At 34.8% G+C, this 26,922-nt stretch overlaps 1 protein-coding gene across 2 annotated transcripts; it reads right to left on the bottom strand.

The window, feature by feature from the left end:
- BACH1 (BTB domain and CNC homolog 1) lies at positions 1-23,716 on the bottom strand. 2 transcript variants are annotated; one of them, XM_087721572.1, is made up of 5 exons: positions 23,553-23,716; positions 10,611-10,908; positions 6,165-7,538; positions 5,102-5,308; positions 1-2,729 (listed from the first exon to the last, which is right to left on the bottom strand). In XM_087721572.1, the coding sequence occupies exons 2-5, from the start codon at positions 10,848-10,850 to the stop codon at positions 2,268-2,270; spliced, it is 2,283 nt and encodes a 760-aa protein (XP_087577698.1). In that variant the 5' UTR covers positions 10,851-10,908; positions 23,553-23,716; the 3' UTR covers positions 1-2,267. The 2 variants fall into 2 exon arrangements, with proteins under 2 accessions (XP_087577698.1, XP_087577699.1); XM_087721573.1 differs by lacking the exon at positions 23,553-23,716 and adding an exon at positions 21,332-21,355.
- Between the last annotated feature and the right edge of the window lie 3,206 nt (positions 23,717-26,922).

Below are 26,922 nucleotides of genomic sequence, written 5' to 3'. Positions count from 1 at the left end.
TAACCTTTTAAAGAGTTTTATTCAAAGTCAATATTTGTTTCTTTAATATATTATATAAATGTATAAATAATGTCATTTCCAGAGTTCTGCTTTAATAGTATGAATCGGTTGGTATGCATCAATTTTACAATGCCAAATTTTTACAAAAATGAAGATATCAGAAAGGATAGTTTTATTGCATTAAAAACACTGGACTATGAAAAGTTTTTTAAAAATCAACTGGAATTAAGGGTTGTTTTTATACAATTTTATGCTTTTATGGTTAGAATTTCTAACATTCTGCCCAAAATATTTAAAACTATTTTAACATGCCTTGATGCAAACATTGTTCAAAGTCAGAACTGAATTCTCAAATTTTACCTGAGTTTCTTATACTGTATATTGTAACTGATGTATTTCAAGTTGATGATTCAGTTTTTCAATGTATGCATGCAAAGCAAAAACTTTACACAATCTCCTAGAGATAACTATTTAGGTGTTAAGCTACCTCAGATTGTCCCACCCCAAAATTAGATAGTAGAAATTAGACTTTGACAAATCCTGTAAAAATGGGAATTAAACCTGGGAGTCCCATTCACAAGCATTGAGGTTTTTAATCAAGATGCAATAAAAGTTCTTTTCATTGCTTTCCTAGTCAGTGATCCATTCTTTCATTTACCTTATCAATACATTTTTGAGGGACAGAAGCCCCAACCACCAGACTATGAATTCAGTCACAAAATTAGCCAACCCAGTTATATAAACATATAATTTAGAATTTACAGCGAATACTTCTTTAGAAACAACTATATCAATTGTTTCAAAAAAGGCTTAAGTTACTTCTCCAGAACAGTTTTTATATTGTATACCCAACAGATTTGGCACTGTTAACTGATTTGTCAAAAAAAAAAAAAAAAAAAAAAAAAGAATGAGGTGGATCTAAAGAATCAAAACGTGATTCTCAGAAAAGAAACACATTTGTACTCTTCAAGAGCAAGTTTCATTAAATGCACACAACATCTATAATGCCAGCTAAAGGCTTTTAAGGACTCATTCCCTATATGATCAAAAGAGAAATGAATACATGCAAAAGAATTCATGCATATTTAGAGGAAACTTCCACAATGAAGTTAAAAGTTTGTAAGCGTTGTAATTCTTAATGCTAGTTTGTGACAAGTATTTGTGAACATCACTGCAGCTTTGAATGATCTTGAAATCACTCTATGAGGTAGTGTAGTTTTCTGTAATACATGCTGGTTGTTAGTAGCACTGTTTGGATGGTGTATTTGGCCAAATATTTACTATATAGATTGACACTATATATTAGAAATACAAACTTACTTTTCTAGAGGCTAAATTGGTTGCTAAATTTAACCAATATCTGAGCATACCAGAGAAGATTGAAGGGTTCTCAAATAGTAAATATGCTAGGCAAAAAGTTGTCACAGAAAGATGATTGTGTTCCAAACATAGTTACAAAAACTTATATGTTCTGAGGTAGGAAACAAAGAATTCCATTGGCTTTTAAATTTTGTAAACCAGAAAAAGTACTTGAGGTTCGGTAGATAAAGCTTCTATTATTAAGAGCACTATACTATTACAGAATTTATACAGACTTTCTGTAATTAATACAATGCAGTACTGGCTACAGTAAAATGTTCTAATTGCTTATTTTAGTAGTTAAAATTATTGAAGCTTTAAAGTGGCTTATTTTTATAACTGAACTATAAGCTACTGAATTTGAACAGCTACAATTAGCTTTACCCATAAAAGTAATTTATTTAAAAGAGGATTTTTCCAACATGCCCAACTTGGTCCCATAATTAATAATAAAAGTTAAAATCCTTCCAGAATATGTGATCATTTCATTTATCCTTATGAAAACCACATCAAACTAAGTAGGAAGCACAAATTAACATAGTCTATTATAAATATTTTCATCTAGAGATCATGGAAGGACAGCAAGCTGTCAAGATTAAGTACATCTCTAGCACAGTGACCTAATATTCTCAAAGATTGGAATTATCAATAAATGTGAAGTAGTGGATGAAACAAATGTTACTGCCTTCCATGGCACTGGATATCTGGAATAATAAAACTACATAGATTTCTTTCTTTTACACTAAGTATATTGCATAATTTTTACATGTCATTAGAGAAAAGCCCATAATTACATTTAGGTTTGTTTGAGGGTGATGATATGAAATGCAAAATTAATGCAGCTGCAGTTCTACCTTCTTACATGACGACTCAAGCCTCAATCATGCTAGGCTGAATTTTAAAAAGGATTATTCATCTGTAGTGCATTTATCAGTCATTTGTTGACAAAAATCTGTGATACCACTTCCACTCTGCACACACTGTTCCAAGCACAGTGTTTTCTCTGATATTCTTACAGGAACTGGGCATAATTCTTGTGCTTGATCATATCCTGCATCATAGCCTCCTTTCATATGTTGATAGCTAGAATGTTGATCATTAGATGATATAACAGAAAGACCAGCAGATAATTCAACACACAATGGTACTGTAGATGAGATATCAGAAGGTGCTGCTTGTTCCCTCTCGGGAACCAAAAATGAAAGTGGACATTCAGAGGCCGAATATTTTGCAAGAATCTGGATTTGCTCATGACTCAATGCTGCTTCCTTGAATACTTGCTGGCAAAGTCCTGTTAGATTCTGTTTTGTCTCAGCCAGTGTGGACAAAATGTGATTTTTTTCCTTCAGTAAGTTCTCCTTTTCATTTTGCTGCAAGAAAACAGAGAAGTTCTGAGTTTAGTACTGAAATATTGGGTTTCCACTAAAGCAGAATTATATTTTAGTTTGTTTTGGATTTGAAAACAGTGATAATAAAGATTGCTTGGAGTACAGGTAGTCCTTGACTTGTGACAATTGAGCAAAAAAATAATGTTGTTAAGTGAGACATTTCTTTAGTGAATTTTGCCCCATTTTATGACCTTTCCTGCCATTGTTGTTAAGTGAATCACTGCAATTAATAAGTTGATAACATGGTTGTTAAGTGAATCTGATTTTGACAAGCATTGATTTTGCTTGTCAAAGGGTTGCAAAAGGTGATCACAAGACCTTGGGGAACAGCAACAGTCATAAGTATGAACTAGTTGCTGAGCAGCTGAATTTTGATCACATGATCATGAGGATGGCTGCAAAGGTTGTTAAGTATGAAAAAGACACTTTTTTCAGTGCCGTTGTAATTTTGAAGAGTCACTAAATGAACTGTTGTAAATCAAGGACCTTGTTCATACCAATTCCTTTTCAACATAGTATTAATCTTACTTAACTGTAAAGTAAGAATATATAATATTAACACAACTAAACCATTTAAAAGGAGTAAATACTAGGCAGTACAAACCATACAGTTCATTGGTCATCAACATTTGGTGACAAGTAAAATAATAATTATTGAACAATCTTTCTCATTTTTCTTCAAAATGTTTAAATTTACTATTAAAAAAGCAAATCCTCCAAATGAGAGAAGGGCTCAAAATTTAGAATACTCTTTCCCATAATATCACTAACAGTCTCTTGCAGACCTTAAATAATGAAATTAGGAAGATTTTTTTTAAAAAGAGTTCAATAAGGTTGTATATCCCTAAATTAGGCATCCAAATTTAGACATCTAAATAATTTTAAAGCAGTAATATTCAGTCCTTAGTACTTCAATAATATTGAACATTGTTATGTATAAAAATGTATAACACCCGAGATAGTTGCTGCCAGTCATGTCAGTAGTATTGGACTACATGGATCCACGCTTATATGAAAATTTCTGAAGCAGTTCTAGAAAGCTTAGCAACCGATCAAATAAAAATGTGTTCATATATTCCGATAGAAATATGATCACTAAAAAGCTACTTACTGAAGTTTTTATATTGAAATACTTTCTCAATAAACCAATGTCATAATATGGAGCAAAGGCACTATTTCTTGTTTATATCATATTTAGTATATTATTTTAAAATGTGATGAAGCTTTTGATTAACAAAAGCACATGAAATGTTAACAATTGCTTCCTTTTTTGAACAGTCTATATTTTAACTTTGATATGGGAATTATGTATCATCAGCACCTCTTTATTTAACAGGTGTCACTTTGCTGTCAACCCCATGGAATCTGTTCCATAAGTGAATATAAAAGTTAAAAGGTAAAGGCAAACGTTCCCCTTGTACATATGTTCTAGTTATTCCCGACTCTAGGGGGCAGTGCTCATCTCTGTTTCAAAGCCGAAGAGCCCGCGCTGTTTGAAGACGTCTCTGTGGTCACATGGCCAGCATGACTAAATGCTGAAGGCACACGGAATGCTGTTACCTTCCCACCAAAGGTGGTCCCTATTTTTCTATTTGCATTTTTAGATGCTTTTGAACTGCTAGGTGGCAGAAGCTGGAACAAGTAACAGGAGCTCTTTCCATTATGCGACGCTAGGGATTCGAACTGCCAAACTGCCAACCTTTCTGATCGACAAGCTCAGCATCTTAGCCACTGAGCCACCGTGTCCCTATATAACATATAAAAGTTATGTAGGCCAAAATCTGTTTTCCCAGAAAATCTTGAAATTTCTTCAAAAATATTAGTAAAAGACAATATTTATTTACCTCAATAAAATAAAAATAAAATTATACATATTATCTAGAGAATCTGCTTTCTTAGAGCAATTTTTTAAAAGATTTTTGTCAATAAATGAATTATAAGTCAAGAAACATTTTGAAAACTCTTGTGCAAATGAAAATAATAAAACAGCAAATGAAATAGGTGCAGATACACTCAGCTAGTGCCAAGTAAGCCAAATATATTCAATATTTTCCTATAGCTTGAGATAGGGGAAGGAGAGGGGAAGGAGGAATCAAAATGTTTACTATAATTAAAGATAACCATATATATAGTCAATATTACACAGAATCAAGGATTCAAATTTTTAAATGTATTTATTTATTTGTTTTATTTTGGCACCTACTAATTCCAGGCCCACTATGGATGGTTCACAATATAAAAAACAATAGAAATACAAGAGAAACAAAACAAATTGGCAAATTCAGAAAACTATGTCAGGACATACATCACATATAACAAACATATCTTAATTGAACAAAACTATCCATACATACCAATTTTTCTATTTCTGTTTCAAGGTTTTGTATACAGTCTAGCTTTCGTTTACGACAACGCTGTGCTGCAATTCTATTTTTACTTCGTCTTCTAATATCATGGATACAATCTAGCTCTTCTGGAGTCAATTTGTGCATTTTCAGAAATGACTGGAAGTCATTTCTAGAGAGTGAAATTATCTTCTGTGGATTAAATGGCAACTTTACCTGGAAAATATAGATATTTGATTACGCTTCACAACTTAGTAGCATTCAAATCTGAAACTCTGAACTCATAATCTTTTGAAATGAGACTCAGTGTGCATCTTTCAAAACATTTTTCCAAAGTCATGCCACTAACATTCCGTAACACAATAATAGTTTTTTTCTTTTTTAAAAAACAATTCTGTTACAGGTAATTAACCCACTAGTACTTTTTTTAAATATTTGATTTGTGAAAATGCATCTCTCTGCCACAGATAAATAATTAAGTCTTGCTTATTAGAATGATCACATTGAATTGCTTCCTAACCTTGGAAGCCAAAACTGGAAAGAAATAATGTTGTTGCTGGTGAAAAAATGTGCCTGCCTCTATTTATATATTTATAAAGTCTATGTGTAAAGTCCTTAGAACAGTCACCACAAATATAAGACCAGTTGCTCCAATTTATAATTATAAATAAAAGGTATACGAATGAGGAGGGTAGACTGTATTCATATTCTTAAAAGAATGATTCAATGAAGAACATAAAATTGAAAAATCATGCAAGGGTAATATGAAAGCTGAATATGTAGCTATGTAGAAAGATTCTAATAACACAACCAATGCATATAATGTACAAGAATTCCCAGCAAAAATATTGAAAAACAGAAATTTTATTCCTTTGGATAGTTTGAGTCATAGAATGTTGCACCCTGCAAAACCATGGTGGAATTGATTTTTTTTTATCTCTGATTTCTTTTTTCATGGTATTTTTTCAATTTCCACTGTGTTGGTTACAATAATGTCAGGGATATCTTTTTTTCGGTTTCAATACATGTCAATAGCACATTTTTAACAAAGAAAAAGAAACTGCAGTCTCACCTCACATTCCTGTTCTCTTGCAGAAAAGGATTCACTGTCGCCCTCTGTATCCGTTTCAGAATCCTCTTCCAAATTTATCACACACGAATAAGGACATTGCTCAGGTTGTTGTTCTGGAATACAGTCTCCACTATTAACTTCAGTGGTGCCTTCAGTACTGAGATTACTGATGAAGGGACAAGTGACAGAGCTCAATGTTGTAAAAGTTCTTGGAGGGCCATTCTCTGGACTGTCAGTGATTCTGATTCCTAACCAAGGACATTCAGTTTTCTTTTCTGAACAGCTTTGTTCTGAAAATTCTTTTGGCAATGCAGGAGATAAACTTTGATATGCTGTATCTGTGTTGTAAACATCACTCCAAAATCCTTTTGCTAACTGTTCTGCTATCTCTCTCTCCACACTGCTTCGATGGCTAGGTGATGTACTGATCACATTTCCCTGCTCATACAAATTAGATTTTGGAGTTGGGTCCTCAGCAGTGTTTTCACTTATGGGTTTGCAATTTTCAGCTCCCACAGCAATGGCATTTTTTTCAACTACTGTATTGCTCTGCATACCATTTAAAGTTAAATTGCAGTATTGATCATATGCGTTTAAGAAAGAAGCAGAATAAAGTCCATGAGTAGCCACAGAAGAATTATGGTGGACAAAGTGAGAATCTGTCTTTTCTGCTAAACATTCAGCACTCTTAACTGGAGGAGCAATTTCATTCATGAAGTCTCCATTTCCATTTTCTTCCATTGCTACCTGAGTATCTTCACATTTTGCATCTGAATGCACAACTGTACATTCAAGATGTTTTTGTATAGCACCAGTAATATTTGATTCAGCCTGATGAATAGTAGTACCAGATGTTACCTGAATTTCATTAATACCAGGACTGGCTTCTACAAGAGGGATTTTATCAGTCTCCAAAGCTTTTTTAAATTTCCTGTATTTGGGACAGAGGGACTCTACATTAAAAATCTGATCCTTTTCTGATAATGGGTCATGGATTTGATTAGAACTGTCTTGCAGTAGGGGCACTGCTGCATTTTGTTCCGTACTGCATGCCTTCAGCTGAGAATTTTTAGCACATTCATTTTGCATGATTTCATCCTCCTCTTCAATTTCTAAATCTCTAGCATCGACACTTTCCATTTTACTGTACTGTTTCTGACAACTTGATTTACAACATTTTGATTTTGGGTATTCCTGCTGTCCTGATTTATGATCCAGAAACTTGAATTTAAGGAACTGAAAACAAGATTCTTCGATGTCATGTATTCCCAAGAACTCAGCACATTTGCAAACTTCAGCCACATTGTCCTTATCTAAAATAAGTTTGGAAGTATAAGCAAATTGCAGTAAAGGTTCAAATCCTTTCAGTGTAACCTGTTCAGTTGAAGAAAAGACATACATATTTATTATGGAAATGATAAAAGATTATGTATAATAATATTTGTACATATAAAAAGATGGAACAAATATAATACAATACAATAATTAATTTTTCCAGAAATAAGGATAGGTTTGGTCTTTCTTGGCCTGTTTTGTATAAGCTTTAAGCATAGCTAAAACTCCTCTTTCATATTGCAGAACTGACCTACGCTTATTTCAGCCAATATTAGTATGGAGAGATCCAAGAAAGTAATCAGAGATGAAAGCTTACAAAAAAAAATGAATGATACATTTTTATAGATTATTCCAATTAGGGATTCTTCTACTCTGACCTGGAAAATGAGTATGTTAATAGCAATAGCAAATAAAAACACTGTATGATTCCATAGCTAAAAATTTGGTTATAATATAAAGTATAAATAATAGGAAAATATGTCAATGAATAGACTCATGAATTTTAATCTAAAAGAAAACTTTTATAAAATGAAGCAATACCTAATTCCTGAGAAACTGTCAAAGATATGCAAAGTTATTTCAAATGTTTGTTACATAAATTGTAAACAATGTACTTGTAATCATGTTAGGTGGACTTGTAACAAAGCATTCTGGACAGATTTATACTTTAATTCAGAAAGTTTTTAAAACATGTATAAAATTGAAACCAGAAGTGTTTCTTTTAGGTTGAAAAAAAGAGAACTTTGTTATTATAAATGTTGAGTGCAGCGAGAATTGTATATATGCAATTTCCATCATGGAAGAATGGATGGAAAAACTGATAGAGTAGCAGAGATAGGAAAAGTGTGTTAATTAAATAAAAGAATGTATCTAGTTTTGTTTCTACTTGGAAACCACTTCTGAACTTTATGTTGGAAACAGAAAAAAAAGGAAACTTTGATTTTGGGTTTTGATGATTAGTTTGTTGTTATAGAAATGGCTGGCAATAAATAAATAAAAAAACAAAAGGCTGGCGATAGATAGATGATAGATAGATAGATAGATAGATAGATAGATAGATAGATAGATAGATAGATAGACAGACAGACAGACAGACAGACAGACAGACAGACAGATATTGTAACTGTACTTTGTATTTTACTGCATTGAAAAAAATTGGAAGGTGCTGCTTTTTTTCCCCTACCTTGCACCTCCTTCTCCTTTCTTTTTCCTTCCCTTATTATCTTTGTTTCTATGCATATGTTACATAATAAACTCTAATAAATATATTACATACATACATACATACATACATACATACATACATACATACATACAAGATACTTCTACTAAAAAAAATCACTGCACTTGTTTCAAGGCTCTTTAGAATAGTTTGCCAAAAAAAATATTCAAACTCTTTCTAAAGCCAATGTAGAATAAACAGTCAAATGATATTTCAAGTTTGTTTCCTTACTAGGTTCCTCCACAACATATGGAGGAGAGCTGAGAAACCTTTTTTTGGAAAAGATTCTATAAATACAGAATACAAATTAACTGTCTTTCAAATAGATAAATTGCACTATCGAAACCCAAAATAAACCTGTGACTGGAGCCTATGTATTTTGATTATATATGAATTCCAAAATACCAGTCATGGATATGCAAAACAAGATTAAAATGGAAACTTTGAGCTAAAACTTTTAAATACAGGTAGTCCTCCCCTTATGAACATAATTGGAATCAGAACTTCTGTTATAAGCAAGACAGTTAAGTGAGTCACACCTGATTTTATTATCTCTTTTGCCACACTTGTTAAGCAAATCACCATTGTTAAGCCCGTCTGGCTTCCCCCATTGAATTTGCTTGTCAGAAGCCAGCTGGGAAGGTTGCAAAAGCAATCACATAACCCTAGGACACGGCAACTGTTGTGAATACATGCTGGTTGCCAAGTGCCTAAATTTTGATCATATGACTGCAACAGTTGTAAGTGCAGGGACCAATTGGAAGTCATTTTTTCAGTGTAGTTGTGACTTTGAACGGTCACTAAATGAACGATTGTAAGTTGAGGACTACATGTAGTCTAAAAAGCCTGACCTAAACATGTTTATTTTAAGTTCGTACTGAGGAAAACTCCATACAAAATATTTATTCAAAATTAGGATTTGCTTTTTAATCCAGACCATTAAAATCTACTAAGAGCTGTCACGGAGTCTACACAACTACACATTAAAACAACTCTTTCTTTTCTAACAGAAATTATAAGTGAAACAGAAATACTCAAACATTAACACCAATAGTCCACATCCATTTTCTTATTAAGAAAAAAAAGTGACTCCAAATATTTGACTGAGGGCAAAAAAAGGAGTTTAATCATTAGTTTTCTAAACATTGAAAACCAGTAAAAGCCTTATGTGACTAAAAATAGCAGCTTATATGGCACAGAATTATGACTATATTTCAGAAGACGAATAGATTCATACATGGCACTCCAAAGTTTTCCCACAAGAACCTATGAGATTGGTTGGGCTAAGAACGTAAGCTTTCATAATTGAAAGTAATCCTGTTGCCCCAATCCTTTAAATAAAAAATGTTGGTACCTAAACAGCTATAGTATATAGGGCCGTGATGGTAAAACTATGGCATGCGTGCCAGAGGTGGCATGCAGAGCCCTCGGTAGGCACGCGCACCATCGTCAGCTGCTCTTCTGGGTTCCAGCGCATGCATGGGCGTGGCCAGAATCCAGAAGACAGCAGCTGGCCAGTGCACATGCACGCGACAGAACCCGGAAGATCAGCTGGCCGCTGCACACATGCACCTGGCCAGCTGTTCTCTTCCAGGTTCCAACTTTATACTGAAATGGTTGGTTTGCTGAGAGTAGGTATGTGGGGTATGTATTTACATTTTATGAATAATAATACCATCTGCAATATTAATTCTTTTCCTTAATTCTGTGTTGGATGGAGAACAGTAGCTTCAAAGGAACATTAATCATGGTTTTGTTAGAAATAGTATTTACCTATGCACTTCAGCCACAATTTGTGAACTTAAGTTACTAATGATATGCATATTATTCTGAGTAACTTTGAATGTAGTACAAAATAAGATTATATATTTACAAGCAAATGTACTTACCTCTTCAGGTAATATTATTACAAGATCTGATTCTAATTGACCCACAATTCTTGAACGAAAATAGACACTGCAGGCTGCAAGCACTGAACGATGGGCTCGAAATCTCTGGTCTTCTACTAAGATAGTAATATCACAAAAAAGATCTTGCTTTCTCTGTTCATCAAGACTAAGGAGAACATTGGTACTGTGTACTGAAGATTCATATGCAAAAACAACACTGTTCCTTTCACTTAAAGGCATTCTGTACAACAAACGTTGATTAAGATCTCAGAGGAAAACATGCTTCGTCTCTTCACATCTGAAATAAATAACATTTACAAATGTTAAATATATTTAAGCCAACAAAGTGTGCGACCAAGTGTTGGTGAAGGCCACTTTGCAAAAGTTTAATATCCCCCAAGTCAAAGCATACCACTTCTATTTTGAACAGTCTGGATAAACATCTCATTATTATTACCACTATTAGAGAAAATATTTTTTCTTTTCTTAGATTGTAGGAATTTGCTAATGTTAACATTTTTTATTTGGAACAGTTTTAATCTTGTTGCCTGTTTGTATATAATCAGATTGTGTCATTTTATTTATTTTAGTGCACTTTTTATTATTCTGTTGCAAGATTTTATATTTAATTATGTGGTGTGCTTTCCTCATAACATTAACCTATTCGTTTAAAAAAAAATCGATGTCATAACTATGTCGTATTTTCTATTTTTAAATCCATCTGAACACAGGCTTGTTTTTTAAACATCTCCAAAGTCTGATCAATTTTCATAAGCCTTTGTTTGCAACCCTACTTGTTTCTGAACTACCTTATCTAATACTATCAGCTGTTCCTGTTTTCACCCTCTGCACTACGTTAGTTGTGTAGCAATAAAGGGTGACATGTGCTTGTATTTATTGCCATACTAAAGATTACACTCACTTTAATACAAACAGATACAGTACTTTATACACAATTCTGAAGTGGTAACTAGAATTAGCAGAACGGAGTAATATTGGTTGAGAATACACTGAGAAGTGAAACAGTCTTTCATATTTAGTTCTACTTCAATACAATTTTACATGAGCAGAATTTTCTAGCCAAAATCGCTAATGCTATATGGGAAATGATAATTCTGTGCAGTGTAGATGCATCATTATTGATAAAATTGATAGAAACAAGCAGGCCAATTGTCATTGTAACAATTCATAAGACAGAACTTCATTTGTACAATGTAACTTAAATGAAACAACAGTAAGCCACTTTAAGGCAATTTCTTCCATCTATTCATCAGGAACAGATATTGCCAGACAGAATTGCAGAACCTAATCAGGAATTGTACCACTTGACGGAACTCTCTAAATCTAAATGAAGATCAGTGAGGCGCAAATCTATCAATAAGCTATCTAATGCCAGATACAGGAAGAGCATTTTTGCTCTATTTTCTAGTGAAGATATAAGATATAAAAGTCATAACCAATCATTTTCTTTCCTGTTCTTTCAAACATAGTTATGAAATAACACTAGTGTTTTTCCCATCAAGAAAAATTTGCACTTGCCTTTTCATCACATGAATTATAAAGACATATTTCAATTTATAGGCAAGTTGAACCACTTTTTCCTTCTGCATCATCCTAGATAAATAAATATTGCTGATACAGAACAAATTGTACAAGTGAAACTACAATGCAATGTTACAAACTGGTTTGTCAAGGGAAAAAAGGGGGGCAGCAAAATGACCTCTCTTAAATAAATGGACAAATAAGCTCAAAAAGAAAATGTTATTCTCTTGCTCTTGACTGATTATTATACTGTATGACTATTTGCAAATACTTTATACTGAAATGGTTGATAAATTTGGCATGTGGGGTATGCATTTGCTTCTTACTGATGCTGAATTTAGGGGTGCATTTAAAAATCTGAAAATACAATTTGTGTTAGTTTAGCTGGGCCCAGGACTTATGGAAACGACACTGGTCAGTACATGTTGGTAAGCTTTTAATAACCTGGTACCCAATGGGAATGTTGTGTTTTTTAATGATGTACTGTCCTACGTGTTAAATGTTTGTTTCCCCCCCCCCTTTTCGAGTTGTAAGCCGCCCTGAGTCCCCCCAGGGAAAAGGGCGGCATATAAATAAACTTCTCAAATCTCAAAACTCAAATGGGAGCAGGTTGCATGCTGTTTCACTATCCATGCTATTTATTCATTGATTCCTTTTCCGAGCCAGCATAGCAATTCCTTTAGAAATGTCAAAAGAAATCCTATATACCATAGAAATGGAAAGAAAAATCATTTGGGAGATGAAAGTCATCTGAACACAGGCTTGGTTTTTAAACAACTGAACAAAGAGAATATAATATAATGTAAACCACTGTGATTCTGTCTCATTCAGTGATAAAAAATATACTGTATTTTTCAGACTATAAGATGCATTCCTCCCAATAAAGGGGGTGAAAATGTCTGTGTGTTTTATAGAGCAAATGTTGCCGAAGCCCCGCCCGCACGCCATCCCCCACCCTTCAGCCTCTGCCCTCCAGCAATTTGCCTCCTTGCAGCAAACAGAAAACAGCCTGGTCAGTTTCAGCACAGCCTGATTTATCACAAGCACCTGATTGGCGGTTGGATTGGCCTCCCAGAATACTGATGATCAGCTGTTCCAGGCTGCAGGGATTGCCACTGCCCATCGCCCCCATCTATCATTGCCTCTGTGCACCCCAATTTTGGCTCCACGTATCCTGTTTTTAACATTTTCAGGTGGTGGTGATTGCTGCTGCCGCCTATCACTGCTGCCATTTGCCAGACTGAAAACAAGATGCATTGAGGCACAAAATGAGGCACGTGGAAGTGGTGATGGGCGGTGGCGATCCTTGCAGCCTGAAACAGCTGATCGACGGTATTCTGGAGGCTGATCCAACCACCCAACAGCTGCTCATGCTAAGTCAGGCTGTGCGGAAGCTGACCAGGCTGTTTGCAATTTTTTTTTTCTTGTTTTCCATCCCAGAAGCTAGGTGCATCTTATAATCCGGAGTGTCTTACAGTCCGAAAAATACAGTAAATAAATTAATTGAACTAGGTTCCATGTCTGAGACTATAGTTCTCTATTCTATCAGTGTTGCCTAGTATTTATGCGACTGAGTATGTTTTTCTTGTTAACTGACCTTTCACCAATTTTTCTGCAATATTACTAGGTGGTATCAGTAGTATGGATTTATAATCATAACACTAAGATTAAAAACAAGTTAGATTGGAATTTCACTGCCCAGAATCTCTAAAGTGTTTCAAGGTTTGTTCTGATAAAACAGAACAAATTCAATGTTTTTAATTTTGTTCCATCACAATGCAGCCCCAACTTGGAGCACTGCAACTTTCATGCTTATCTTCAGATGGACCTTTCATTCCTCCATATTCATTGCCACCATTATTAAAGCATTTGCATTTGTAATGCAAAATCTAGAATCTGCCCCACATCCTGCTTTAAACTGAATATTCAAAGTCTCTTAGATGCGAAAGAGAAACAATCTTGAAGGCTTTGCTAAACCACATATTCTCAAGTGATTTGATGTTTTCTGTATTTTTATATTGCTTCTACTAAGTTACAGAAAATAAAAAAATAAAAGAGAAGGCTAAGAAGAATCCAGAAAAATATGAGATCTTGCAGTTATCATTACTGAGATAAAGAAAAATTCCAAACACAAGATAAATTTTGGATGACCCCTGACAAGAGTAGGAGGAGAGTTGTGAAATTACTTGACCTATTGGCTTTTCATAACATCAAGCAATGGTATCCTTCTGAATTGGCTCAGAAGATTGGAGATGGGAGGCACGTGCTGTGCTAATGTATCCATTGAAGTTGACTGCAATTGGTGGTGACTGGGAAGGAGATATTCCACCCTTAACCTCTGTGTGCAATGCTGCAGGATTTGGTGCTCTATCCTATTTAATATTACATAAAACTGCTGGGTGAATTCATCCATCACCATGGGGTAAGATATCGATACACTGATGATAACCAATTATATGACAAATTAAGCAATTCTGTGAATGTCTTGCCGCAGTGACTGGAGCTGTGAGGGTTTGGATGGCGAACAAGACTTCAGCTGAACCCCATAAAACTGAATGCCTTTGGGTTTTGCAGCCTGATAGTTCTAGGTTTATGTCATCTGTAATGTTGGATAGGGTTGCACTGCCCCGACATATCCAATGCACAATCTGGGGCTTCTGGAGGTTAACTCACAACTCTTGCTCAAACAGCAGGTCGTACTTATGTTTAGAAAAGCCTTTTACACCTTCGTGTGCCACTTGCACCCATTCCTAGTTTGAGATGCTCTATTCACAATCACTTATTTCATAATCATCTCCAGATAGGACTATTGTAATGAACATGGATCTACATAGGCCTGTCCTTTAAGAATATCTGGAAGCTTCAACAAGTGCAGAATGTTGCTGCAGGACAGTTAACCTCCAAAACAGCGCATGCCATATCTCTGCTGTGTAAGATACACGGGCTCCCAGTTTGCTTCTGGTTCCTGTTCAAAGTGCTGGTTTTAAACATTTAAAGCCCTTCATGGCATGAGACCAGGTTATCTGAGGGACTGCCTTTCCTCAATTATAGTTGTTCATCCCATCAGATTTTACAGAGAGGGCATGCTGTAGATTGCATTGGCTAGGGGCTTACACTTGGTGGGTTCCAGGAGGCAGATCTGTCATGGCTAATGGAACATTCTCCCCCAAAGTGAGGCTAATCCCATCCCTGTTAATGTTCTGGAATTCCCTCAAGACTTGGATAGATCATCAGAAGCTCCCATGGGATAAGTAACATAAAGATGATTCCATCACTGAAGTTAATATTTACTCCCTTCTTTGCTTTTAGTTTTTTAATATCTTGATTGTTCTTATATTTTTAATAATGACTGCTTTATATTTATTGTTTTACTTCATTGTTGTATGCTGCCCACTGGCCAGAGTCACTTCTTTGGATGGTGGCCGGCCATATAAATTTTATATTATGATATATTATTATATTATTATTTGATTATAAGTATTGTACATTTTGACTATCTCTGGAAAGCTTAAATATTAGCTTTCTTTTTCGAACAAGCATGTTGCATTGCAAGATTATGCATCTATTCACCATGAATCATTCAGTTCAGAAGAAAATCTCAATCAGATATTCTGTCAAGATTAAACAATTATCAGCAGTTTCACCCTGTTTTTCTGTATAGCAGTTCTCTTTTGTTTATGTTTTACAAAGCTTAGCACATTCTTTTGTAAACTATACTGTTTTTTTAAAAAACTATTCAAATTATATTGTTTGTCCAAAAGTCAGTGGATGTTAACTGTTGATGAATTTTTAGTACTGCTGCGGGGGGGGGGGGGGAGTTCTCTCATTGCCAAACTGTGTAAAACCCAAGAAACTATTGGTCATAAAATCTTACTTAACAGTTGCAAAATTAGTAGAAAAAAGTACTTATTTCAGCAGCTTTTTAAAGTCTAAGATAAAAATATTTTCTTTGTGATACAATTTATGTTCCCAGAGAGACATAGCATATTAATTTTATGATGAGAAAAAAATGCTCATTTTATAAATTCAGATAAACAACAAGCATTAGCCTTAAATGACTGTTGAATATCTAACCCCACCTCCAACCATCTTCCCTTTTATGGACAAATAGATATGTTCCAGTTGAGTGCTAGCAGTAGTTAAGAGTTGCTGATTCATTATGTTATGCTGACACAGCATGAAACAGCATTTTACTAAAAAGAAAAACAGACTTGCCTACTGTACCACCTTAAAGTTTAAATGCAGTCAGCCAATATGACAAATAATTTGAAATAAAAAATATTTTGCTTATTTTTCTCCTTATACATGAAATGTTATAAACATATTTTTAATAAATTCCTTCTGTTACTGGAAGACAGTCACTGCATGACTGCAATCTACATTGTAAAATCTAGAATATACTAATGGATTTAAAATATCTGATTTCTCATTAGACATTACTATCTATATTTCAGATGTGTTCAATTCAAGGGAAAAATGGTGCGATAGAGTAAATAAAAATGTCCAACTCCCTTAAAAGGAAGATAGGATATCATAATTAAGTAGGGAAAAAGCACAGATTAAAATGGCAAAACTGTTATGTTTCTGAAATATAAAAAGAGACAAAATGCAATTTGTTCTTAACTCCCAAATATATATAATAACAATTATTTAAGTGACTGGAGGTCTGACTGACATGAAAAACTAGCTTTCAACTTTCATGTAAAACTCAGTGAATAACACTGGGCTAGTTACTTAACCTCATCTATTACATTGAACTGTTGTAATACAATGTATATAAATGTGGTGGTCTATAAAATATATACCACTTTAAGATCTTTTTAATAAAAGATATATGTGCAATCATAAAAATATCTATAAATTATCTCAAAATATATTAATATTTTCACATATTGGAAACATGCAGAATACTAGAAATTTCATCAGGAAATAAAAGAGTACATATAAACCCCTATTCCAGAACACAACACAGAAATTACCGTAATATAGGAGAAAAATAAGGTTGCCTTTCATATCCTGCTAAACAGTTAATGTGAAATATGGACACACTGAGCATACAATTTAAAGAATTGTAAGCACTAAAGGCCTGAACATAAGTTCTATGCCTAAAATCATTACATAGGAAGACATCATCTCATAAATGGGTAGGGGTTGTATTTTTTTGCCAGTCTCAAAAAACAGCTTTGTGTTTAGAACTGTAGTTGTAAATGTAGAAAAGAAAAAGGAATATCTATAGGAAATGAGAATAATATATAAAATGAAGACAAGATAGTTATCAGAAACTTTAACAATTGATTACATAGGCTAAAGTACAAAATAAAGCTGATGCTGGTAACAAATGCCCAAAGCAATGAAAGTCTTTATTGGATATGTCAAAAGACAAAGAAAACAAAGAGTTGTAAGGTCTATTATGAATAGAAAGGGGTATATAATGAGTAAAGGCAAAAAGGCAGAATGTCTTAACTCCCTACTTCACATTTGTCTTCTCTCAAAAAAGAAATTAAGATCTACCTGGCTGTTACTAGGCCACTGATGGGAAGAGAGAATAGTAGCTTAGGACAGAAAAAAGCATTTAATTTAAACAAATTCAGCTATCCTAAGAGAGAAGATGAACAAGCAGAGTAGAATAAATGCAATTTTTGAGAATGCCTACAAAATGGGTAAGATCCCATAATATAGCACAGAAGAATAAGCATTGTCCCAACAGGCATTAGAACTGGGGAAATTACAAATTTAACAATTTACCATCAATGGTGGGCAAGGTCCTCAAGATTATTAAACAATATATGTAAACTGTTGGATAAGGATGCATTAATTAATAAGCAACACAGATTTGGTGTTCACATATCAAACTAATCCTATCTTATGAAGTTACGAGTTTCATAAGTCGTGAACTTCCAAAGTATTGCATGTTGACCTCAGCAAAGTGCCCCCATTAATAATAAACATAAGCTACATGATTATGTGGAATCATATTTGAAGAAGTATCAAATGATACAAAACTAGGAACAGTAGCTAACATTTTAAAATATTTCAAAAATATCTAGATGGGCTTGAATAGTGGGCTAAAATAGTGAAATTTAATAGGAATAAAAGTAACATTTTGGATGTATAGAAAGAAAAAAATCTCTGGAACAAGTGTAAAAGGAGAAAAATCTAGCTTGGCAGTCATATTTATGAAAAGGATGTGGATAAGTTGAGTATGAACCTACTGTGCGATGCAGATGCAAAAAAGAAAAACAATATTTAAGGATTCATTAACTAAAACAAAAGAGATCATAGGAATTAATTGCCCTATTTCAGTCGCCTTCTGAGAACAAAAGTTTACTCTAAACAAATTAGAGTAATTTCACAGCTACCAAAATAGTGGAGACTAAAGGCAACCTATGAAGAACTATCAAAGGACAAGTTTAGCCTACAGAAAGAATTACTGAGAGAGCCATAGAAGTAGGCGTCATATATCTAGAAAGCTGTGATGCTAGATCTGATACATATTAGCAAATCTGATTGAACAATGTTGGACTAGATGTCCTCTGAAGTACATTCTAATCTAAACTTTCGATTCTACATTCTGCATAAGGATAATCCAGATGGTTAAAATAACATGAAATTCATTAGGAAGTAAGCAACATCAGTTATTAAATGGGTCATTTATTTTTGTATTAAGTAATGATATTTAGTAAAAATACCATTCTTACAAATCTTTTTTTATTAAATATTTTTTTTTATTTTTAAGTCAAACAAAAACAAAACAACACATACAAAAAACTTTCCTCAATTTCGTCAAGCATGTCGTTTGGTTACAAGCTTTTGTGCATCAGTTTTTACAATTAGAAATAAGATCGCTGGTTGTCCATCGAACATAACTAAATACATCACTATCATTGAGCATTATGTGGTCAGGTTACCATTAATATTCCTTCATTTCAAACAAACCTTATTTCCTTAAATCCTTAATTATCTATTAAGTAACAATAAATCTTTATAAAATTATAAAATCACCTATCTCTATCTATTGGCCTTACAAAAAAATAAAAAATAAAAAAAATTCCCATCGACTCATATGGTACATCATTACTTTCAATTAACCACAATGTCACCAATCATCCATAGAGTATACAATACTTATAGTGACTTATTCAAAATCTTAACTGTCATAAGCAGTTCCAGAACTTGTAAAGATTAATTGCTACACTTACATTATCTTTAACCTCACAATTTGTAATTATTTTGCTTTTAAAGAGATAATTAATGTAGCTTTTCTTAACTGATTTTATCGTGAATACTTTATAGCTTGAATTATTAGTAATCACAAATAGGGCATACTTTGAAAATGAATTGTTTCAGACCTTGTGCAAACACAGTACATCCCTGCTATTCATTAACACAACTCAACTTTTTTCAGATGTTCACATAAACCTGAAAAATGTATAGCTGCTTTAAAGAGTTGACTTATTAAATTAAGTACAACCCTTAAAGCATCTAAAACTTATAAAAACTAGTAAATAATCCTAAAAAGTATCCTGGAAGTATTGTTTACTTTATGCAAAATTCAAGTACATGGTCAAAATATCTATTCAAAACATATTCAGTTCTAATCACAGCTTTAAAAAGAAATTGCAAACTACTTTCAAACACCTTTATGTGCACCTTTATAATTTCACCTACAATTCTGTAGGTATGAAATCCCACAGAAATATAGAAATACAGTTTGTCATATTAGATCTTAGTAAAAATATATATTTCTGTGGTTCCAAAATGCACAGGTTCAAACTGAATCCTAAAGTACAGTACATTCACTTGAACCTGATTCTTCTGCAAGAATATAATACCCTCATTCAGTCCAAATTGAAAATCTATTCCACAGTGTTGACCAAATCCCCCTTTCTTATCATGATTAGCTTTCAGTTTATATTTCTCCATACAATATCCCACCATTAATTCTGGTTAATTACAACAAGTGATTTGTGTTTAATGACAGAATTGGAAGCTAATAAAAAATAAATATAGGGACAGATAATATTGGGCCATTACATTCCAAGCAACTACTTCAATTTATTAATGCACACATTGAATCTTATGCATAAAATGTGGAGTCAATTGAAACACAATTTTGCACTGAAACTGATTCTTTGGAATCAGCTTTGAAATTAATCTTCTAATAAGGCTGGTTCCCTGTTCATTCCCTGAACAGTGTCATAAATTTTCTCTCAACCAGGCAGTTTAGAATAATAAACTAATAAATAATTAGTTTATTGTCCAAAAGGCTTTTGAGATATCTAGTAGAGTCAATAGGATTAAATTCTATCTGTCAGATTTCAACATAAACTTAGACCTTTCCGTGTAATATCTGTTTATGTTATATGCAGCATATTTTCTCAAATATAGACTTGGGGAAACTGGATATAATATGGGGGCAAGGAACGGGGTCAGGAGTTTTAAAAAAATCAAACATTTTACTACCTCTTTTTTTGAAGCAGAAAGGAATTGTTGCAATGAGGAACTCACCACTAACCCTATTTATTCAGCCAGTCCACACACCGACTTTTAAAACTAAAGGAGAGCAATGGTCAAATACACATATAATTTTTCTCCAAGAACCTTGAGGGCATATTCCTGTATAAGCAGTAAAATATCAGCTGGACAAGAGAAGCCTAAAATCACATCCTTTTTGTTAATCAGTTGAGGTATTCCCTACAGCAGTGATGGTTAACCTTTTCGGCACCAAGTGCTGAAACTGGAGTGCGCATGCTGGAGTGCCGGAACCCGAAAGAGAGTAGCTGGCTGGCACACATGCGTGCAACGGAACCCAGAAGATCAGCTGGCAATGGCGTGCATGCCCACAGAGGGCTCTGGGTGCCACCTCTGGCACGTATGCCATAGGTTCGCCATCATAGCCCTATAGCATGGATACAAATTATTTAATTACAAAGTGGTATGAAATTTGATAATTATAATAGTTTGAATTTTCTTCTTCTGAGATAAAATATAATAGGATGTTAACTATTGAAAAAGCTCTGAATGACTATTCTATTAGAATGGAAAACATCAATGCCAAAAAATGATTGTAGAACCCTATTTTTTTATTTAGTCCACTGTTAAGCCATGTACTTTACAGTCACCAGTCAAATTTAGTCAGATCAAGTAGAAGAAAGCACTCATGAATTATTGTTAATTACCTGGGGCACTTCTCCATTTTAGAGGTAAACATAAGTGACAAGTAAATCCCCAATAATCAGCAGGAAGCCATTCAAATCCAACAACCTTCTGGGTAAACTATCTTAATTGGTCCTCTTGTAGTTTTGCAAATCTTAGTAAATTCAAAATGATAAAATGATAAGAGTACAAAAAAATTCCTACATATAGAGTTTATTCCTATGCAGACAATGAAGAAAATAAAACACTATGTGTACTCTATGATATGTATTTTGTGCTTTCATGACTGGACCTAGGCTGCCATTGTTTTATTCTATTGCATTTTTGTTTGGTTTTAATACTACATACATCATCCAAATGCGCAATTATGCGATATGCAATATAAGTTGATAGAATAATAGAAGAGACTGACAAATGTTATGAAGTTCATAAAATGCTGGGCAATTCACAAAAGGATTGCTATTTTTTATGTTGAATTACTCAAAGCACATTCTTTGCTTTCAAATTATGCTGTCCAGTTTGGGATGAGAGACGGTTTAATAATAAGGCAGGTAGTGTAACAGCAGACTATGTCTCCAGCACTCACCTTCAGATACACTAATTAAAAATTGGAATATTGGGCACCTGATTAGAATGGAATTATAATATATCTAGAGTAGTCTCACTGTGCAATACACAGCAAATAAATTTAATAAACAAACATTTTGCTGGGCAGATATTTGTGTTATGTACAATCACTTGTTAGAAGTTAGAAGTTATTGGCCCTCCAATATCATCCATTCAAATACAAGCCAAGATGACATGCTAATCCAAGATGAAATCTTGAATCATCTCTCTTTTCACATTTATCAACAGTCAGTACCAATTCAAGAAAACTCTTGCTGTTTTAGGATTCTTTTGTAAACAACAAAGTATTCCTTACATATTGCTTTTCTAAGCAAGATTGTATTTATATTTATTGTTTCAGTAATAATAAAAGATAGGGAACATTCAAAATATAGTTTGTCAGAATTAAATGCTTTTTTGAAACTGCTAAATGTGATATGGAAAAGTGGAGAACTGCAAGGAAGTGGTTCCTACATTTGTTTATCTTGACAAATTTTCCATGAATCTGCTTTTTTTTTTTACAAAACATACTGAAGCTTTGTGACTCAGTGATCATATAAATTAATCTGAGTCCCCACTTACTTATAAATCAACTGATATCTCCATATCATATAGCATCAGATTATTTTAAACAATCACATTTCAGCTAGACCAAACAGATTTTCTCCCACTACAGATACGTTTTGCTATTTTCTTCATAGTTGAATTAAATTGGCACCCAGGTTCTTGAATTAGTTATTGCTATATACCAATTTCTCAGAAAAATCTCCAAGCTCCAATCCCATTGCAGAGTGCTCATCTAGTATGATGGTATTTCATTTCGTTTCTTTTCAAACTTTTAAGAAAACGGCAAATTACTCCCTCTTTGTGTAAAAAAAATAATTTCTTTTCACGACAAATACGCTCACTTGGCAGCAGCCTAATTCTTCTGTCGGAACTGAAATTTAACGCGTTTAGGATCATCATGCCCATCAAAGCTGATTTGATCGTATTCGTCCCAAAGCTAGTTTAAATGGGTTGAATGAAACTTGTTTAGACAGCAATTTGCACTAATCCTCTGTTTATAAGTGGCGGGTTTACTACTTCTTTTCCAGGCTATACACAAAACAGTAGCCGCATCCGCTTCTTTTACAGCCGAAAGGGCTCCCTGTGAATTCCTCCCGCAGTTGTGTTAAGAGGACTCAAAACGGCCATACCCGATAGATATGACCCTCCGCAGTAACAAAGTTAATTTACGCGCGGTAACTCAATCCTGGCACTCAGAGCTTTTTAAAAAAAATATGAACGCGCTGTCCTACAGGTCGCTGGTGTCGTTGCTCCCAGCAGACACCCAAAAGACCACAAGCACACAAAACCTCGGACGCCGCCATCCCATCTGCTGAGAGCCGCCTTTCCCCGCCGCATCTCCCCATTCTTCAGCGGGCCGCAGCGGGGTCGACCTTTCCCTGCCAATCGAGAAGGGAGGGGTGGGAGGCAGAGGGACAGGCAGTGTAATGATCCGATAACATGCACGCCTGCGCTCTCCTCCCCTTCTCTTCCGTCCCTCGGCCATCCAGGGGGCCTGTCCTGCCAGCGCGCCAAAACTCCACGTCCCCCACTCCGGCCCAGCCCGAGTTCTCCAAAGCGAACGTTTCCTACCTTAAAACACTCCTCTTCGGACACCTCCGCCGTGCCTTCGCTCTAGGCTCTCGGTCAACCGACTACAGTCAGGTGACAACATCACAGCCTCCTCCACCCTCTCTGAGCCGATTGGACGCCGATTCCAGCTGACATCACTATTCTCAATTCCCCCCCCCCTTCCTTTCTTTCCTTGCTTCCTTCCCTTCCTTTCTCTGGCGTTAAAATTCCCCGCATGCGCGCATGTCCCTGTTTTTTGCTTTCCGCCTCCCTACGTTGGCCTTCTGGGCGTGGTTGAGACCTCTAGACTTTTTTTCTGAATGGGCGGGGTTACTCGGCCAGTTCTGCGTAAACGCGTCGGTTGGGGTTGTGTGGTTTGACTGCCTTTCCCCTCTGCGGAAAATACAGAACTCCTGGCTACTGTCAGTCAATGCAGGGGAATCAATGAAAGAGCTTTCTTCTGGGTAAACAAAGCCATGGCAGCAGTATTTCCCCCCCCCCCAAAGTTTTGTGCTCTGCGCTGATGTGATGTTCAATATTTCAAGTATTGCCAAAGGGCATTACAATTGTATTTTAGCTTGACTTTCCAACACTGCAGGTTGGTCGAGGCTTGTTCAGATTTCAGGAACTTGAAGACGATCTATATGATGGCAGCAGATCAAGAGGGAGGTTGGTTCCGGTAGGTCCGGATCCAATAAGCTGTTTGCAACGGAACGACGGAAGAATATTAATATTGTAAACAATGTAATATTGTAAACAAGGTTTGTCTGAATATATTTGTCTTAAACTGGGGTTCTAGTTTGCAAAACATGAGTAGCTATTGAAAAATTATACCACTCTGCCCCTGATCAGCTGTCGCAGAAGCTTTAAATATAATTCCAGTTTTCATAGTTATCAAAATTCTATAAAGAAAAATATGCATACAAATGAACAGAATGAATGCAGTAACATTTATTGTTTTGTAGCAGCAGTAAGCTACAAAACCATTAACAAACAGTAAGTTGTTGATGAACAGGCAGTATAATATGTGCAGGATAAATTTTATAGCCCTAGAAAACTATGTTATGACTAATGTAAGTCTCCATGGATCACAGTAGCTCTACTACTGTATAAGCATGCTTAAACTTAATTCTAACTTGAGTGTGTGACTGTGATCCAAGCATAATAAAAGTTTCAACTTGTTCAGGTTTCTGCAAGCTAACAAAAAAATATTATTTGTTGTATTAGAATGCCAATAAAGAGTTTATTGCCAACTACTTTATCAGGAAAACAGTAAAAGTAAGACAGTTGACAAAAAGAGGAAAAGGGTTTCTAAATCCTAAAAGAGAACAAAACTATTGCCAAGCTAATTTTCATTCAGTTATTAACCATATAGGAACAATTTTGTTGGTGAACCTCATTAAAAAGCCATTATCATTTTATTCTAGTATTAAATAATATTTTAATTGATCATCATCAATTTGTCCCCTGAGAGAAATAACACTATCTATAATAACACTATGTTCCCTGTCTTCTACCAGGAAATAACCAATACAAGATTCAATTAGGTCAAAATATCACCAGACTTCAATAGCTTTATGTAGTTAAGAGCTATTACAAAATTGAACAAATTCTAAAGATTATACCTATCTCATCATTAAGTGAACAATGGTTTTTTTTTTAATGCATCTTATTTCTACAGGGTAGGGTGTAGAGTTTTGCAGACAAAAGCAGATTGCTTACTAGTGAATCTTGATATTTAGGTGATATGGTTGTATGGTATAGATGGAACCCATCATAGACAATATAGTAGAATTAATAAAACTTGTTTTCAGTTAGCAATAGCAATAGCACTTAGACTTTTCACAGTGCTTTACAGCCCTCTTTAAGTGGTTTATAGAGTCAGCAGATTGCCCACAACCATCTGGCTCCTCATTTTACTGACCTTGGAAGGATGGAAGGCTGAATCAAATTTGAATCTGGTGAGATTCGAACTGCCTAATTGCAGTCAGCTGGCAGTCAGAAGAAGTAGCCTGCATTACTGCATTCTAACCACACTGCCACCACAGCTCTTTAACACAAATAAATAAAGTAAACAAAGTAAAACAAGAATCTGAGATTTCCATTATAGAAAGAAACAATCTATAAATTTTGGCTAACCTAAGAAACAACTCAATCCATTCTGAAAGATCTATAAACAAACAAAATCTTTTCCTATTAAAAGGCAAAGACCTTTCAGAGGAAAGATAAAGTATTATAATTAGTGACCACTCTATAGTGATTTTTAACTAAAAAGAACCAGGGGACATTGGTAACTGAAATATTTTGAGAATGATACTTCTTTATTCAGAGTTGGTGTACAAAAGCAATATTATCTCTAATTGAGCGATGACATTCTCAATAAATCAGGATAGAGACAAAAATGACACTCTCACTTGCATTCTGACAACTGAAGCAATATATGAGGGGTTCCTTGGTGATCTCTGAGCTTGCTTATTTTCTTGCAGATGTTTCAGTACCAAATTAGGTAACATCATCAGTGTTAGTAAGGAGTGCAGTTTGCTGTCAGTTTATATTCTGGTGGCTTGCCTGGCATGTTGGTTGGGATGGTCTTAGAGATTCTTTGCTTGGGCTCTTTCCCGTTGGTTTCTTTGACAGTTTCTTGATTGGCAACCCTAGGAAAAAACACCAGTCATCCACAGCATACAATGTAAGGACTGCAACAACCACAAGAAACTGTAGAACAAACAGGCAGAAGACTGGCGGAACACATCCACGAAGACCAATTAATAGTCAGAAGACATGATGAGAATTCTTTAATTTCACAACATATAGACAGATTTAACCATAGTTTCAATTGGGAGAATGTAAACATCCTAGACCCATGATGGCGAACCTATGGCACACGTGCCAGAGGTGGCACCCAGAGCATTCTGTAGGAATAAAAGGAAAGGTTACATAAAGACACGCATAGCAAAGTGCCATGATCTCAGTAGCTGGTTACCTTTTAACCTATGAGCTCACCTAGCAGAGACAGGCCGTACCAGGGAGTTATATGAGATTCTACTCTGGGTGGGATGGACTTAGATATTGACAAGCAAAATGTACCAATAAGATGCTGTTGCTACCCCTGCTTTTGCTTTGCTTGTTAAAACTGTATAAAAGTCAAATAAACTGCATAAGGCACACAGACATTTTGGACACAACCTGCTGTGATGGATTTCTGAGACCTACATCTGGTGCCGAAACCCAGGACCAAGACACCCTTCGGGGAAGCAACAGCCAACATACTTATCTCCCATCTGGAACAGACCCCAAAGTACACTCTCGTCCTACGGGACCCCTCAGAGGTAGGTATGGGTTGCAGGCTGTGTCTATACCAGCAACAACATGTGACAGAACTTAAATTCTT

Source organism: Thamnophis sirtalis, unplaced genomic scaffold, assembly GCF_051295495.1.
Source record: "Thamnophis sirtalis isolate CommonGarterSnake01/CBP01778 unplaced genomic scaffold, rThaSir2_p1.2 scaffold_8, whole genome shotgun sequence".
Taxonomy (NCBI): Eukaryota; Metazoa; Chordata; class Lepidosauria; order Squamata; family Natricidae; genus Thamnophis; species Thamnophis sirtalis.
The sequence above is the reverse complement of the archived record's forward strand: the minus strand, read 5'-3'. Positions and strand labels throughout refer to the sequence as shown.